The sequence below is a fragment of the Solanum dulcamara genome, chromosome 2 (assembly GCF_947179165.1).
Source record: "Solanum dulcamara chromosome 2, daSolDulc1.2, whole genome shotgun sequence".
Classification (NCBI taxonomy): Eukaryota; Viridiplantae; Streptophyta; class Magnoliopsida; order Solanales; family Solanaceae; genus Solanum; species Solanum dulcamara.
In genome coordinates, this window is record NC_077238.1 from 82,347,694 (window position 1) to 82,365,489 (window position 17,796).

General features: G+C 36.7%; 1 protein-coding gene across 1 annotated transcript; it reads right to left on the minus strand.

Annotated features, from left to right (window-relative positions):
- Window positions 1–13,243: 13,243 nt before the first annotated feature.
- LOC129881127 (putative F-box protein PP2-B12) lies at window positions 13,244–16,170 on the minus strand. Its single transcript, XM_055955481.1, has 3 exons — window positions 15,773–16,170; window positions 14,278–14,396; window positions 13,244–14,046 (listed from the first exon to the last, which is right to left on the minus strand). Exons 1-3 carry the CDS (start codon window positions 16,088–16,090, stop codon window positions 13,545–13,547), a joined length of 939 nt encoding a protein of 312 aa, XP_055811456.1. The 5' UTR covers window positions 16,091–16,170; the 3' UTR covers window positions 13,244–13,544.
- Window positions 16,171–17,796: the final 1,626 nt, after the last annotated feature.

The window sequence follows — 17,796 nt, forward strand, 5'->3', positions numbered from 1 at the left end:
GCCTAATTCTGCTAGCGCAGCCCCTAAATGCTATAAATGCATTATGTATCATATTGACGCTGCACCTACTTATCCCCAGGTACCAACGAAGGGTCCCATAATAGTTTCGAAGAAAAATCAATCGGAAGATAGTTCATCAAAATATTCATGGGCTAACATACACGAAAAAATGAGAAAATTGTCTAATTCTGCTTGTGAAGCCCCTAAATGCTATGAATGTGCCGTAGATCATGCCTATGCCGCTCGTACTGTTCCTCGGGGTATCTACGGAGGGTCCCATAATGATTTCGAAGAAAAATCGATCGGAAGTTAGTTCACCAAAATATTCATAAGCCAACACACACGAAAAAAATGAGAAAATCGCTTAATTCCGCTTGTGTAGCTCCAAATTATTATGAATGGTTTTGTGGGTAGTGCTGACGCCGCACGTACTGAATACCTATGGTGGGTTCCATAATGATTTCGAAGAAAAAATCGAATGGTACCAATTCATCAAAATATTTATGGGCTAATACAAACGAAAAAAATAATAAAATTCCTTAATTGTGCTTGTGCAGCCCCTAAATGCTACTTGACACAATCCACGGCATATTCAGCTCGCTACTAAAAGATGTGCTGAAAGTTAGCATTAGCAGCAACTCTAGTTGCAACTAAATCGATGTTAAAGAGTATACAAACAAATAGTTGTACTTAAAGTTATCATTAGCTGCAACTCTAGTCGCCACTAAACGATATTCAAGTCGCTACTAAAAGTTAACCTGAAAGTAAGAATTAGCAGCAACAAGTCGCCACTAAAGGGTATACAGGTTGCTACAAATATTTGTGCTTAAAGTTATTATTAGCAGCAACTCTAGTCGCCACTAAAAGATATACAAGTCGCCACTAAAAGATATACAAGTCGCCACTAAAAGTAATGATAAAAATCGTCATTAGCAGCAAATCTAGTCGCCACTAAAAGGTATGCTGAAAGCTAGCATTTGAAGCAACTAAGTCGCCACGAAAACGTATAAAAGTCGCCACTAAAAATTATGATAAAGTGATCATTAGTGGCAATTCTAGAGGTTGCATTAGCAGCAACTAACTCGCCACGAAAGGGCATACTAGTCGCCACTAAAATATATTTCCAAAGTTTATATTAGCGGCAACTCTGTCGCCATTACTCTAGAAGTAATCATTAGCAGCAACTATGTCGCCACTAAAAGGTATACTATTCGCCACTAAAAGATATTTCCAAAGTGTACTACTCGCTTCGAAAAGTTATTATAACAATTAACATTAGTGGTAAATCTAGTCGCCACTAAAAGGTATTCAGGTCGCCATTAAACATTACCCTAAAAGTAATCATTAGCAGCAACTAAGTTGCCATTAAAGATTATACAATAGTCTAGTTCAAGTTAGTATTAGCAGCAACTCTTGTCGCCACTAAAATATATACAAGTTGCCACTAAACGTTATGCTCTAAATTAGCATTAGCATCAACTAAACTAAAGAGTATACTAGTCGCCACAAATAGTTGTACTTAATGTTAGCATTAGCAGCAGCTCTTATCGCCAACAAAAAGATATGCAAGTCGCCACTAAAGGTTATGATAAAAATTAACATTAACGGCAACTCTAGTCGCCACTTCAGGGTATACAGGTCGCCACCAATATTTTTGCTAAAAGTTAGCATTAGCGACAACTATAATAACTAGAGGTGTGTAAAAATCGAACCGACCGATAAATCGAACCGAAAAAAGTGTTATTGATTTATTGTTATTGGGTTAACAATTATTTAATAGTTTTATGAAAAAAATTATTGAGTTATCGGTTCGATTTTGATTTTTTAATATCGGGGTATTGGGTAAACCGATAACCCATTAAGACTATAACAATTTACTATTTTAATTTTTATTCATACATAAATATTAAAGTATCAAACAAAAAATATTAATATAATCACTATATCAGTACCCTACACAATTCACAGTTCACACTGTATTTATCCTTTAGGCGTTAATATTAATTTAGATTCACAATGTCAAAATCTAAAGAACTAAGAACGGTAGCGGCTACGTTTTGCAAAGACAACGGCAAGAGTTAGGTGTTGGTTAGGGTTGTGAATTATGAGTATTCACAAAAAGAACATTTAATTTTCTTATTTTGTTGTATGTCTGAATCGTGTCAAATTTTTGGAGAAGTCATATATTTTTTTGAAAGCATTTTCTTATTGGTTATATCGAAATCGAATCGTTAAAGACCAAAAAATGATAAAAAATATCTTATTGATTTAGTTATCGGTCCGATAGCCGGCTTTTCCCTATTCTTTTTGAAACTATCTCAGTGCTCAAGCATCCAATCAATTGAAATGCGGGTAAAAAAACATTCCGGATAACGCTTGCATCCTCTGTATTACCGCGGCATAAAAATAGTCTTTCGGAGAGATGGCTGAGTGGTTGATAGGCATCCGATTGAAAGAAAGAGATGGGTTGGCAATAAAACAGCCATTTCATTATTTTTTTTTACGCAATTTAAAGATTAAGGAATCGATCACCGTCCCCATTAACCGCTCGGGCATCGACCCAGGAAGAATCAAGAAGACCCGAAATTTTGTGAACAATGCGGAGTCGAATTTGTTGATCCAAAATATGGAAGAAACAAGCGTTTCCACGACTCTACCACCCGCATCTTTTGGCGTAACTGGTTATTCCTTACCTCGGGACCAAATTGGTTATTGGGCAGTGAAAATAGTAACAGGTGTCCCTGACGCTATTCCTGTAATAGGATCACCTTTGGTCGAATTATTGCGCGGAAGCGCTATTTATCATAAAGAGATTCGTCGTTCCTGACCCTGCTTCACCTTAATTGTTATTTGAACAAGTAAAAGTTCGTTGTCTTCCTCCATATGTAAAAAGGGAATAAATAAATCAATTAAATTTCGGGATGCTTCATGAAGTGCTTCTTTCGGAGTTATCCCAATGGTGTAACGCCGTCGACTTCTTGGGAAAAAGGAGGAAGATGACTTTAATCTCTTGTTTCGGAGAACTTCAATCTTGAAGCATGGGAGCTTCTTAAGATGTGCATGAACAACTGCAGGCTCGACGAGCGTATTTAAAAATTAAAAATCAATAAAGCGAACAAATAATACTTAAAACTGAACTGAACCGATCGATACACACCCTTAATAATAATAAATAAAGGGTATACAAGTCGCCACTAAAAGTTATGCCGAAAGTTAGCATTAACAATAACGACGTCGCCACTAAAGGGTATACAAGTCGCCACTAATAGTTCTGATATGCCTTTCAATTAATGTTTTGGCGAAACCTTCATGGGATTTTTCGTAAGTATTCAGAAGAACAGTACCTGTAGGTTCGACATGATTCAGGTCATAGTTATATTATTTTGAGACATTCAAGAGAAATTAGGCGAGTTAGTTATTTTTTGTAAGTAAACGCCCATAAATTTTTTGGTGATGTGACTTTCGTTCAATTTTTTAGTTAAATCTTTATGAGACACTATACAAGAAATCGGGAGAGAAGTACATGTAGAATCAATACGATCTACTGCATATTTATAATATTTAGGGCCCCCTCAAACATAATTAGAGAATTTTTTTCATTTATTCGTGTTAGTTAGCCAATGAATTTTTTGGCGTTACAACTTTCTGTTAATTTTTGTACGAAACTTTTATAGAATCCTTCATAAGTAACCGTAGGAGTAGAACGTATAGCCTCAACATGATTCACAATATTTTTATAGCATTTAAGGGTCAGTGCAGTGAAATTAGTCAATTTTCTCATATTGTTTTTGTGTGAGTTTGCCTAATTCTGCTTGTGTAGCCCAAAATACTACGAATGCGTCGTGGATTATGCCGATACCTCATGTACTAATTTTCTAGATTTCTACGAATGGTCCCATAATGGTTTCGATTAAGAATCGATCAGAATCCACTTCACGAAAATATTCATCGAACAACACACTAAAAAAATTACAAAATTACCTAATTTTGCTTGTGCAGCCTCTAAATGCTATGAATGCGCTGTAGAACGTGAGAACACCGTACGTACTGATCCCCCGGGTACCTACAAAGGATCCATAACAGTCTCGACAAAAAATCAAATGAAAGTCAATTCACCAAAATATTCATAGGCTACCACACCCGAGAAATGAGAAAATCACATAATTTTACTTGTACGACTTTTAAATGCTATAAGTGCACCATGGATCGTGCAAATGCCACAAGTACTGATCCCCTGGAACCTACAGAGGGTTCCATAATGGTTTTGAAGAAAAATTTACCAGAAGCTAGTTCACCAAAATATTCATGGCTAAGACACATGAAAAAATAAAACAAATGCCTAATTCCGCTTGTGCAATCCCTAAATGCTATAAATATGCCTTCGATTGTGCTTAAGCCGCACATATTGATTCCCTGAGTACCTACAAAAGGTCTCACTATGGTTTTGAAAGCCAATTCACCAAAATATTCGTGGGCTAATATACTAAAACAAGACAAAATCGCCTAATTCAAATTGTGCGGCCTCTAAGTGCTATGAATGCACCGTGGAACGTGCGCACACCGCATGTAATGATCATTCGGGTATCTAAAGAGGGTCCCATAACGGTCTCGAGGAAAAATCAAATGAAATCCAATTCAAAAAATATTCATGGGCAAACACACCCTAAAAATGAGAAAATTACATAATTTCACTTGTGCGACTTCTAAATGCTATCAATGCACTATGGATCATGCCAACTCCATACGTACTGATCCTATGGGTAACTATAATGTTTCCCATCATGATTTCAAAGAAAAATTGATCGTAAGCCAGTTCACCAAATATTCATAGGCTAACAAACATAGAAAAAAAAATGAGAACATAACTTAATTCCACTTGTGCGATCCCTAAATGAAATGAATGCGCCATGGATCATGACAACGCCACACGTACTTATCCCTCGAGTACCTACGGATAGTTCCATAACGGTTTCGAAGAAAAATCATCTGAAAGCTAGTTCACCAAAATATTAACGGGATGACACACACGAATAAAATGAGAAAATTACTTAATTTCACTTGTGTGGTCCCTGAATGCTATGAATGCACTGTGGATCGTGCTAACGCTGCAAGTACTTATCCTTCGGGTACCTATAGAGGCTACTACAACGGTTTCGAGGAAAAATCAACTGTAAGCTAGATTACAAAAATATTCATAGGCTAACATACATGAAAAAATGACAAAATCACCTAATCACGCTTGTGTAACCTCTAAATGTTATGAATGCACCGTGGATCATGTCAACTACGCATGTACTGATGCTCTGAATACCTATGGAGGGTCTCATAATATTCATGGGCTAACACACACGAATAAAATGAGAAAATCGCCTAATTCCATTTGTGCAGCCCCTAAATACTGTGAATGTGTCGTGGATCATGCTGACGCCGCACATATTGATTCCCCGGGTACCTATGGGAGGACCTATAATGGTTTCGATGAAGAGTCAATTGGAATCTAGTTCACCAAAATATTCATCAACTAATATACTAAAAATGACAAAATCACTTAATTCCACTTGTGTGGCCTCTAAATGTTATGCGCAATGGAACATGCCGACGACGTATGTACTGATTTCCCGGGTACCTATAGAGGGTCCCATAATGGTCTCGAGGAAAAATCAAACGGATGCTAATTCACCAAAATATTCATGGCTAAAACGCAAGAAAAAAAAGAGAAAATCTCATAATTCTGTTTGTGTGCCCCCTAAATGCTATGAATATACCGCCCCTAATGGTTTCAAAGAAAACTCGATTAGAAGTTAGTTCACCAAAATATTTATTAGCTAACACACACGAAAAAAATTAGAAAATCGCCTAATTTCGCTTGTGCGGACCCTAAATACTAGGAATGCACCGTAGATTGCACGGACGCCTCACGTACTGATCCAACGAGTACCTACAGAGGGTCCCATAAAATTTTCAAAGAAAAATTGGCCGGAATCCATTTCACCAAAATATTCTTGGGCTAAGACACAATGACAAGTGAGAAAATTGCCTAAATCCACTTGTGAGGCTCCAAAATGCTATGAATTCACCGTTAATCATCCCTACACCGCATGTACTGATCCCCTGGGGACCTACGTAGGGATCCATAATGGTTTCAAAGAAAAATAGCCAGAAGCTAGTTCACCAAAATTTGATCGTCTAACATATATAAAAAATGACAAAATTGACTAATTCTGTTTGTGCGGCCGCTAAATGATATGAATACATCGTGGATCGTATCGACGCCACACAAATTGATCCCCTGGGTACCTACGAAGGGTCCTATAACAGTTTCGAAGAAAAAATCGATCAGAAGTTAGTTCACTAAAATATTTATGGGCTAACACACAAAAAATATGAAAATTGTCTAATTCCACTTGTGCACCTCCTAAATGCTATGAATGTGTCGTGGATCATGCCGACGCTGCACGTACTGATCCTATGATTACCTATGGAGGGTCACACAATGGTTTCAAAGAAAAATCGACCGAAATCCAATTCACCAAAATATTCATGTGCTACACACACGAAGAATATGAGAAAAATATCTAATTCCGCTTGTGCAGCCTTAAATATTATGAATGGGCCATGGATACTTCCAATGCCGCACGTACTGACCTCATGGATACCAATGGATGGTCCTATAATTGTTTTGAATAAAAATCAACTGGAAGCGAGTTCACCAAAATATTAATGAGCTAACACAAAAGAAAAAAGGAGAAAACTACCTAATTTCTCTTGTGAGGCATCAAAATTCTATGAATGCACCGTGGATCATGCAAACGTTGTACGTACTGATCTCCTGGATACATAAGGAGGGTTCGATAATGGTTTCAAAGAAAAAATCGACCAGAAGCAAGTTCACCAAAATATTCATGGGCTAACACATATGAAAAATGAGAAAATCACCCAATTCAGCTTGTGCGGTCCCTAAATGCTATGAATTTGCCATGGAACGGACGCTGCAAATAATGATCCCTTAGGTACCTACGGAGGGTCCCATAATAGTTTTGAAGAAAAATGGATCTGAAGCTAGTTCACCAAAATATTAATGGGCTAACTAACACGAAAAAAATCGCCTAAATCCACTTATGCGACCACTAAATATTGTGAATGATTCGTGGCTAATGCCGACGTCTCATGTACTGATATCCTGGATGCCTACGGAGGGTACCACAAGGATTTTAAAGAAAAATCAACTGAAAGCTAATCTATCAAAATATTCATGGGCTAACACACACAAAAAAAATGAGAAAATTGCCTAATTCCACTTGTGCGGCCTCTAAAAACTATGAATGCGTCGTGGATCATTTTGACGCTGCATGTACTGATCCCCTGTGTACCTATAGAGGGTCCCATAATAGTTTCTAAGAAAAATCGATAAGAAACCAGTTCACCAAAATATTCATGGTCTAACACACAAGAAAAATATGAGAAAATTGCCCAATTCCGCTTGTGTGGCTTTTAAATTTTATGAATGCATCGTGGATCATGTCGACGCTACACGTACTGATCCCCTAGGTATATATAGAGGATACCATAATGGTTTTGAAGAAAAAATCGACCAAAAGCTTGTTCACCAAATATTCATGGCTAACACACATGAAAAAAATGAGAAAATCGCCTAATTCTACTTGTATGCCCCCTAAATCCCATTAATGGGCCATGGATTGTGTCAAGGCCACAAGTAATGTTCCCCTTGGTATATACGGAGGTTTCCATAATGATTTCAGATAAAAATCAATCGTAATTCAGTTCACCAAAATATTTATAGGGTAACACACAACAAAAAATGAGAAAATCTCTTAATTCTGTTTGTGCAAACCCTAAATTCTAAGATTACATCGTGGATTATATTGACACCACACGTACTGATCCCTTGGGTACTTATGGAGGGTACCATAATGGTTTCAAAGAAAAATTCATCGGAACCCAGTTCACCAAACTATTCATAGGCTAACACACACGAAAAAAAATGAGAAAATTGTTTAATTCTGCATGTGCGGCCCTTAAATGCTGTGAATGTGTCATGGATTGTGCCGCCATCGCACGTACTTATTTTTGAGGTACCTACAGAGGGTCCCATAATATTTTCGAAGAAAAATAGATCAGAGTCCAGTTCACCAAAATATTCATTGACCAACATATATGAAAAAAATGAGAAAATTGTCTACTTTCGCTTGTGCGCCCCCTAAAAGCTATGAATGCACTGTGGCTCATGCCGACGCAGCACGTACTGATCCCTTAGGTACCTGTGGAGGGTCCCATAATGGTTTCGATGAAAAATCGACAAGAAGCTACTTCACCAAAACATTCATGGCTAATGCACACGAAAAAAATGAGAAAATTACTTAATTTTGTTTGTACAGCCCCCAAAATGCTATGAATGCAACGTGGATGGTGGAAACATTGCACATATTGATCTCTGAGGAACCTACGGATGGTCCCACAATGGTTTTGAAAAAAATTTGGTTGGAAACTAGTTTACCAGAATATTCATTGGCTAACACACACAAAAAAAAAAGAAAATCTCCTTATTCCGCTTGTGAAACCCTTAAATGCTACGAATGCGTTGTGCGTCGTGCCAAGTCGGACAACTTATCCACAAGGTACCACTAAATGCTATTAATGCGTCGTAGATCATGCCGAAACTGATCGTACTGATCCCCCGGCTACCTACGGAGGGTATGATAATGGTTTTAAAAAAATTCTACAGGAAGCCAGTTCACTAAAATATTCATGGGCTAACACACAAGAAAAAAATGAGAAAATTGCCTAAATCTTCTTGTGCGGCCATTAAATGCTATATATGCACCGTGGATCATGCCAATGCCGCATGTACTGATTCCCTGGGTACCTACGGAGAGTATTATTGAAGTTTTGAATAAAAATCGATCTGAATCCAATTCACTAACATATTCATGCGCCAACACACAAATACGAGAAAATCACTGAATTGCACTTGTGCGGCCCCTAAATGCAATGAATGAGCCATAGATTGTATCGAGATCACACGTACTGATCCATCGGGTAACTATAGAGGGGACCACAACGGTTATGTAGAAAAATCTATCGGAAACCAGTTCACCAAAATATTAATGAGCTAATATATATGAAAAAAATGAAAACATTGATTAATTGTGCTTGTGCGCCCCCTAAATGCTATGAATGCACCGTGGATACTGCCGACGCCTCACGTACTAATCTTTGATGTACCTACGAAGGGTCCCATAGTGCTTTTGAAGAAAAATTGACCGAAATTCAGTTCACAAAAATATTCATGGGCTAACACACACGAAAAAAATGAGAAAATTTTCTAATTCCACTTGTGCAGCTCCTAAATAATATGAATGCACCGTGGATCATGCCGACGCTACACATACTAATTTCACGGGTACTAATGGAGGGTCTCATAAAAATTTTGAAGAAAAATCAACCAGAAGCCAGTTTACCAAAATATTAATGGGCTAACACACATGAAAAAAATAAAAATATTTCCTAATTCCACATGTTCGGTCCTAAAAGCTATGAATGCACCGTGCATCATACTGATGCCCCACGTACTGATCCTCCGAATACCTACGAAGGGTCCCACAATGGTTTTGAAGAATAATCGATCGAAAGACAGTTAACCAAAATATTCATGGGACAACACACATGAAAAAAATGATAAAATCTCTTAATTCCACTTGTGCGATCCCAAAATGCTATGAATGCATCTTGGATGGTAAAACCTCCGCACGTATTGATCTCTTGGATGCCTACGGAGGGTTCTATAAAGGTTTCGAAGAAAAATTGGTGGAAGCCAGTTTACCAAAATATTCATAGGTTAACATAAACCAAAAAAATGAGAAAATTTCTTAATTTCGCTTGTGCAGCTCCTAAATGAAATGAATGCGCCGTGGATTATGTCGACGCCGCACGTACTAATTTCTTGGGTACCAACGAAGGGTTCCATAATGATTTCAAAGAAAAATTGATCGGAAGCTATTTCACCAAAATATTTAGGGACTAACACACACGAAAAAAATGAGAAATTCATCTAATTTCGCGTGTGCGGCCCATAAATAATATGAATATGTCATGGATCATGCGGATGCCCCCACATACTGATCCCCCAGCTACCTACAAAGGGTCCCATAATGATTTCATAGAAAAATCGTCTGGAAGCCAATTCACCAAAATATTCATGTTTGTACGGCCCCTTAAATGCTATGATAGCATCGTGAATTGTGTAGATACCGCACGTACTGAACTCCTAGATAGCTACAGAGAGTCCCATAACAGTTTCGAGGAAAAATCAAATGGAAGATAGTTCACAAAATTATTCATGAGCTAAACACACAAAAAAATGAGAAAATCGTTTGAATTCTGCTTGTGCGCCTCCTAAATGCTATGAATGCATAGGGGATCATGCCTACGCCGCACGTACTTATCCCTTGGGCACCTACAGAGGGTCCCATAATGATTTTGAAGAAAAGTCGATTAGAAGCTAGTTCACCAAAATATTAATGGGTTAACACAAACGAAAAAAATGAGAAAATCGCCTAATTTCTCTTGTGCAACCGCTAAATGCTATTATTGCATCATGGATCATACCAACACTGCACTTACTGATCCCTTGGGTATCTACGGAGGATCCCATTACAGTTTTGAAGAAAAATCCACTGGACGTCAGTTCACCAAAATATTAATTGGCTAACACACACGGGAAAAATTAGAAAATTATCCAATTCCGCTTGTGCGGCCCCTAAATGTTATAAAGGCATTGTGGATCGTGCGGATGCCTCACATACCGATGCCCTGGGTACATACGTAGGGTCACATAATGGTTTTGAGAAAAATCAATTGGAAACCATTTTACTAAAATATTTATGGGCTAACATACACGAAAAAATAAAAAAAATAGCCTAAAGCAGCCTCTAAATATTATGAATGGGCCGTGGATAGTGCCGACGCCTCATGAATTGATCCCCCGAATACTACGGAGGGTTCCATAATGGTTTCAAAGAAAAATCAATCGAAATCCAGTCCACCAAAATATTCATTGGCTAACACACATACGAAAAAAATGAAAAAATCGTCTAATTCCGCTTGTGCATCCTCTAAATGTTATGAATGTCCCACTGATCGTGTCGACGCCTCTTGTACTGATTCTCCAGGTACCTATGAATTGTCCCATAATGGTTTCGAAGAAAAATCTAGCGAAAGTTAGTTCACCAAAATATTCATTAGCTAACACACGAAAAAATGAGAAAATTGCTTAATTTCGTCGGTGTGGCCCCTAAATGCTATGAATGATCCGTAGATCGTGTAGACGCCGCATGTACTAATTATACGGGTACCTACAGAGGGTCCCATAATGGTTTCGAAGAAAAATCGACCGAAAGTCAGTTTACCTAAATATTCATGGGCTAACATATACGAAAAAATGAGCAAATCGCCTAATTCTATTTGTGCGATTCCCAAATGCGATGAATGCACTGTAGATCATGCCAACGCTGCACATACTGATCCCTCGGGTACCTACGGAAGGTCCCATAATGGTTTCGAAGAAAAATCTATCGGAAGCCTGTTTATCAAAATATTCATTGGCAAACACACACGAAAAAAATGAGAAAATCGCCTAATTCAGCTTGTGCGACCCCTCAGTGCTATGAATGGTCCGTGGATCGTGTCGACTCCGCATGTACTGATCCTTCGGGTACCTACGGAGGGTTCCATAATAATTTTGAAGAAAAAATGACCAGAAGCCAGTTTACCTAAAAATTCATGGATACACGAAAAAAATGAGAAAATCACGTAACTCCGCTTGTGTTGTTCCTAAATGTTATGAATGCGCCGTGGATAGTGCCAACGTTTACCAAATTCGATCGGTTTTTTCATATCATTTAGGAGCCGCTAAAGCGGAATTAGACGATTTTTTCATTTTTCGTGTTTGTTAACCCATGAATATTTTTGTTAACTGATTTTCGATCAAATTTTTTCCATAACCTTTATGGGATCCTCCGTAAGTACCCGAGAGATCACTATGTATAGCCTCAACACGATCCACGACACATTACGTACTATTCCCCCATGTCATTACAGAGGGTCCTTAGATCGTTACGAATAGATTCACAAAATTTGGGGTCTAACAGAGACAGTCAGACATGTTTCAAAAAATATGGATTAATACATATCGAAAGGTGAGATAATTCTAAATTTCTGTTTGATGACCTCGAAACTCCAAAACGTGACTTTTCAGAAGCTGATTGTAAGAATTTGCTTGAGTTACTTACAAGCTGCATGTTTGATTACAGGCCTCTAAAAGCTAGTGCAAGCCTTTTCTGCTATTTACAAGTTGTTTGCTTAATTGCGAGCATCAGAAAGCTAATGCAAGGCTTTTCAGAAGACTTCTAAGCTACCCTGCTTGAAGTCTTAGGAAGCTTCCTTGCAAGCTATTAATTGAGCCACTGCCTGTTTGATTGCAAACCTCAGAAAACTGTCGCAAAATTTTCTCAGAAAACTTACAATTTACCCTGCATGAACTACTTGATATTATATACTAATCATTCAATATATCTAACTTTGCTTCATATATTTACACGTATCCTTTTCCTTCTCATCTCCTCCTACTCGTTAAAATTTCTGGCCACTTAGAGATACACGTATCATCGACTAGTATATTTAAAAATTGTACTCATTTCCATGCGTCATTGAAAGCAGTTCATATCAACTTTGGCCTATGATGGAATCTGTCTGCCAGTTACTGTAAGCCAAGAGACATGAAAGCAAATAAAACACTAACATGTAGTGATGTAAATTGTGTAAACATGACAACATAGATTGTTGATGTAAGCAATGACTTTAGCTTGCTGGGTTTTATTTGTAGTTGATGATAGAAGAGTGAGTGTAGGCCGACAGGGCTCAGAGCTAGAAGTCTGAATACAATTTCGAACAAACCCAGTAACAGATATAATGATCACTTGAAATCGTTATCCTAAAATTTATGATCATAAAAGAAATTCTTGCTTCCTTCTGTTAAGGCAAATGTAGCATATTGAGTGTTTTCTTGAATAGTAATAGCGTTTCATAGGCGCAGGATGCATCTGGTTTTGGTCATAAAATATGCCCTCTAACACGTTAATATGAGTGTTAAGGAACTGGTTCTTAGCATGATGCACAACATATGGGGAGTGATATCACCCACAAAGTTATTAAGCAAGCATTGAAGTTCCACAAAATTATTTTAACACAAATGATCACTGACCAAAATACAACAGGGGAAACATAACAGACCACAACAAAATATAAAATGCCTAAGAACACTACACAAGTCTAGATTTTCACACCTGTTGACCATATGATGATCCAATTTCTTGAAAAACTCTGGTGCAAATCTTCTACTTTTTTTGGTCCAAATCTCACCAGCCACATGTGGGACAATCGGTTTAGGCCTTGTAACTTTTAATCTTCCCTCAATAGAAAAATGGCTTAGGACAGACACTAAATGAACTTTTTCAGTATCAAGCTCATTACCCTTCCTTAGGCCTGATTTCAATCCCTTCAACAACTAAGCCACTTTTCCAGTTACCTTCCTTCACCTCTGTCAAGCTCATCTCGAGTTCAACGTCTTGCCCTCTCTTGACAAAGAATTCTCCCAACTCGACTTCTATCCATCCGTCACTTCTCTGTTGTGGGTATCGTGCTTGTGCTTCACTTTCTGAAGGTGGAGGATTCACTCCCCCTCTCAGGTTATCAGCCATCCGGTTCAATAGTCCCAACCGCCTTGGAACTATTTGGTACATGTGCCTGCGTGCTGCCTCTGGATCCAAGAAAACTGTCTGTGGTTGCCTTTCATGCCCTGGAATCCCTACTACACCCTCTGCACTTTGGTGATCAAATCCGTACGTCCTGGATTTCATTGTGAACACAAAGTAGGCTGCATAGTTGGTGTCGGGGGATAGCATAGAGGTGTTTATCGTGACAGAAATGTCAAACCAGCAGACGTCAAGAAGTTCGACAACCTCTGAGAACCTAGTCATGAAAACATTGCATTAGATCAACTTGAGAGTTGAGAGTGACAAAATGATAACTTATAAAAACCGATTCTACTCTTCTGTGCTTTGGCACAAACTATTTGATCCTTAGAACTACAATGTGATAAAAAGATCAAGTATGTGAATCGTCAATTCAAGTACAGCAAATGTTGGGGGAAAAGGGACAACTTCTCTAACCGTAATAAAAGCTACTTGTCAATTGAAATACCTGGACGTGGGAAGAGGGATCCATCTCCAATACTGAGGTGTGTCAGCCCAAACAATTGCAAGTGACCTTGCAGCTAACATGTAGCATTTCTTTCCACTGCGCTTCTCCAATGAGAAGCTCTGGATTTCATCAATACCAAGTCAGAAGTATACTTAGCAAGTAAGAAAACAAAACTAAACCCAGCAATAGTTGTTCAAAGTAGAGGAAATAAGAAAAAAAGAGTTCAGGCCACATGTGAACCAAAAATCAAAGCAATGCCATCAAAAGTGTAGCAGAAAAGACACAATGTGATCAACAACAACAACAAGTGGGCAAACACTATCTACAAGCACATATTAGTATTTAATATGTACTTAAAGACTAAAGATAAATCCAACACTATCTAAAAGTGCACCCAACCCCACCCCTAACACAATCCTAATGGGTACGTGGAAAGGCTTTGATTTGTGTATCATAAAATAACATTCACAGAAGAATATAATACTGTACTCTGATAAGTACACAGAACAACTACCCCATCTTCTTTAACATAAACGTTGATATAACCAATTGCAAACAGATTGTCTTACACACACATGGACTTGAAAAATACACGAACTATATCCCGCATTCAGTTCAAATTACCAAGAATTAGTACACACTTAAAAGTCTCAAACAATCGATGGACCACTTCAATCTTTGAAGGGAATGATTCCAATAATAACTCTAAACCACCATTTTTTTTTCTTTCTGTCTGTTTCACATTATGAAATATGTTGCTCGGACTCTCAATGCCTCCCTATGTGTGTCGGATACTCCAAAATATTTTACATTTTTGGAGGATCCAACAAGCTTGCTACGACATATTTTTGAAGAATCCGAGCAAATATAGTTCATAATTACCTCAACATAGTATCTAACTATAACAAAGTTCTATGTGTATCACTATTTTTTCAACATAAGAATTAATCTACGAACAAACTCAAAATCAGTTAACATAAAGGTTGATATAACTATATTGCAATCAGATCGTATCTCACACACATGAACTAGATCAGCTTTCATTCAAATTACCAAGAATTAACGATTGATGGACCACCTCAATCTTTGAAGGGAATGATTTCAATAATAACTCAAACCACCATTTCTTCTTTCTGTTAGTTTCACACAATGAAATATGTTGATCAGACTCTCAATGCCTCCCTGTGCGTGTCGGATCCTCCAAAAAAAAAATTGTCCATGTTTACAGGATCCGAGACGGACGCTGCAACATTTTTTGAAGAATCCGAGCAACATAGTTCATAATTACCTCACAGTCTGTATGATAACTATTATATCATTGAAATCATCTTTAACCTTACTCTAGCAAAAAGTTAAAACATTTTTCAACAATTCCAGATTTTAAAAAAAAAACATTTCGTACGAAAATCGACGTAAAAATACATACATGCAATATCAGAAAACATGAAGAATCATAAATTAAAAATCAAATAGTATAATTTTATCTGATAATTACCTTAGTGCCACCGTCAATGAAAAAAGGATGATCACAGAGATAGAAAAAAAGCTCTTTCTTAGAACCGACATTGATCGATTCCGGTCCACCGCTAGACCGGGAAATAATATCACGGTAATCCGGTGGCAAAAACCGGTCCCAAACGGCGTCAGATTCAGCAGCCGACCGGAAAATCGTAGCTACCACCGATAACTGACTCGCATCTCTCGGACTCGTCAATGATAGTACGTTCTCTATGCAACCTTCAGGCAGGTGGTAGATATCACCACCACCGCTGCCGCCGCTAACGGCTGAGCTATGTCGGTTTTCCATCGCCATTGTGATACAAATACTATACTTGATATTCTCTTCCCTATTTATATATATATGAAATTAGTTTTAAAACGGCGCAGTATCCTCGTGATGGTAATGGGTTAAGAATGTAAACTAGGCCAAAACAATCTATTTATAGAGATGGGGTTGAAATACTCCAAGTTTGAAATCCGACTAATTTGAATTCGCCTTATGTAGTAAGAATCAAAGCCGTTTCAATAAATTTTGGGGGCCTAAAGCTAAATTTTATAGAGAAACATTATATTTTTTAATTAACATATATAAATTGAATAATTATAATATACTCAATATAATCCTACAAATGAGGTCCAGAGAGGTAGGATATATACGGACATTCTGTAGTAAGAGCGTAAATAATGTAAAATTTCAATGAAAAATATATAATATAATGTTAAAATAATAAAACTGATTAAAAAAATTTAAAAATTTATATAAATATTGAAATAGCGTTGCACTGAATTTGATAAGTTGGTATAATAATATTAAAACAATGTTGAATTGTTGATTAGTTTTAGTGCTTGAAATTTGAAGAAAACACCAAAAAATAAATTTAATTTTTTTATAAACATACAACAATAGATTTTGCATAATGTAGAAGGTTTGACCATTTGAGATACTTTAGAATATTCAATAATGAGAGAATAAAAATAGTGAAAGGGGAAAAAAGTAAATGTAAAATTAATAATGTTGGTTCATTATAATAGTCAGAATATAAATGAGGCAACAAAAAATATAGCCACATAAGAAAGAATGTCACAATTAACTAAATAATTTTTCATTTCTCAATTATTACAACAATTCTTATATTAAATGAGGTAAAAATTATTATATTTTATACCAAAAAAATTCTTTTCAAATTTATCAATATATGAGTTTTTTTAAAACAATATATATACTGTACACATGACATACATCTTGAGAAAAAATGGATGCCCAAAAAAAATTGAGGTCCCAAGCGAACGCTTTAATGGCCTTAATGGTCGAAACAGCCCTAGTAGGAACTCATTCAGGAAAAAACATTTTCTACAAAAGATTTTTCATTTGCAAAACTCAAACACAAAATCTTTAATTAAGAAAAGAGTAACTCATTCACTGCATCATATTATTTGACCGTGAAAAGATAGATATTTGTTATAGAATTGAATTGCTATGTAAGGGCTTCGTTTATTCCGGTATTTTATTATTATTATTGTTATGATAAAATGTTAAAAAATGTGTGATATACGTAAAGAGTCGGTTTCAAAGAATTTTCTATTATTATGATAAAATATTGTTACAAAGAGATTTGGCGTCTAACGATATGTTATATTTTTTTAAATCAAATTATTAAGTTTAAACATTAATATTGATAGAACAATTTGCGTGTATAAAATGTGGCTTAGTCGATGTTACTAAGTGTATTGATGTGGTCGAAGTTTGTTTTGTTTTTTTGAAAATTAGAAAATTATATATATTTTTTGTATTTATAATAAAGATAACATGTTTAGTGCTATTTTACAAATGGAGTTTATGTAGATCTTATTTGTATCTTATGAATGCCGAGAGATTGTTTTTAGTAGATCCTCGACTTTATATTTTTTATATTTATAATATAATAAAATATTCAATGTAATCTCGCGGATAGAATCATAAGAGGATAAAGTTCTTATTTATATCTCGTGAAAATAGAGAGACCATTTTCAATAGATCCT

What these genes read in the sequence shown, in the direction of transcription:
- LOC129881127 (XM_055955481.1), bottom strand. Translation starts at nt 16,090, where the DNA reads ATGGCGATGGAAAACCGACATAGCTCAGCCGTTAGCGGCGGCAGCGGT. An exon ending in TCATTGACGGTGGCACTAAG is followed by an intron (nt 14,397 to 15,772) that starts GTAATTATCAGA and finishes GATGAAATCCAG; the next exon opens with AGCTTCTCATTGGAGAAGCG. An exon ending in ATCCCTCTTCCCACGTCCAG is followed by an intron (nt 14,047 to 14,277) that starts GTATTTCAATTG and finishes TTTCATGACTAG; the next exon opens with GTTCTCAGAGGTTGTCGAAC.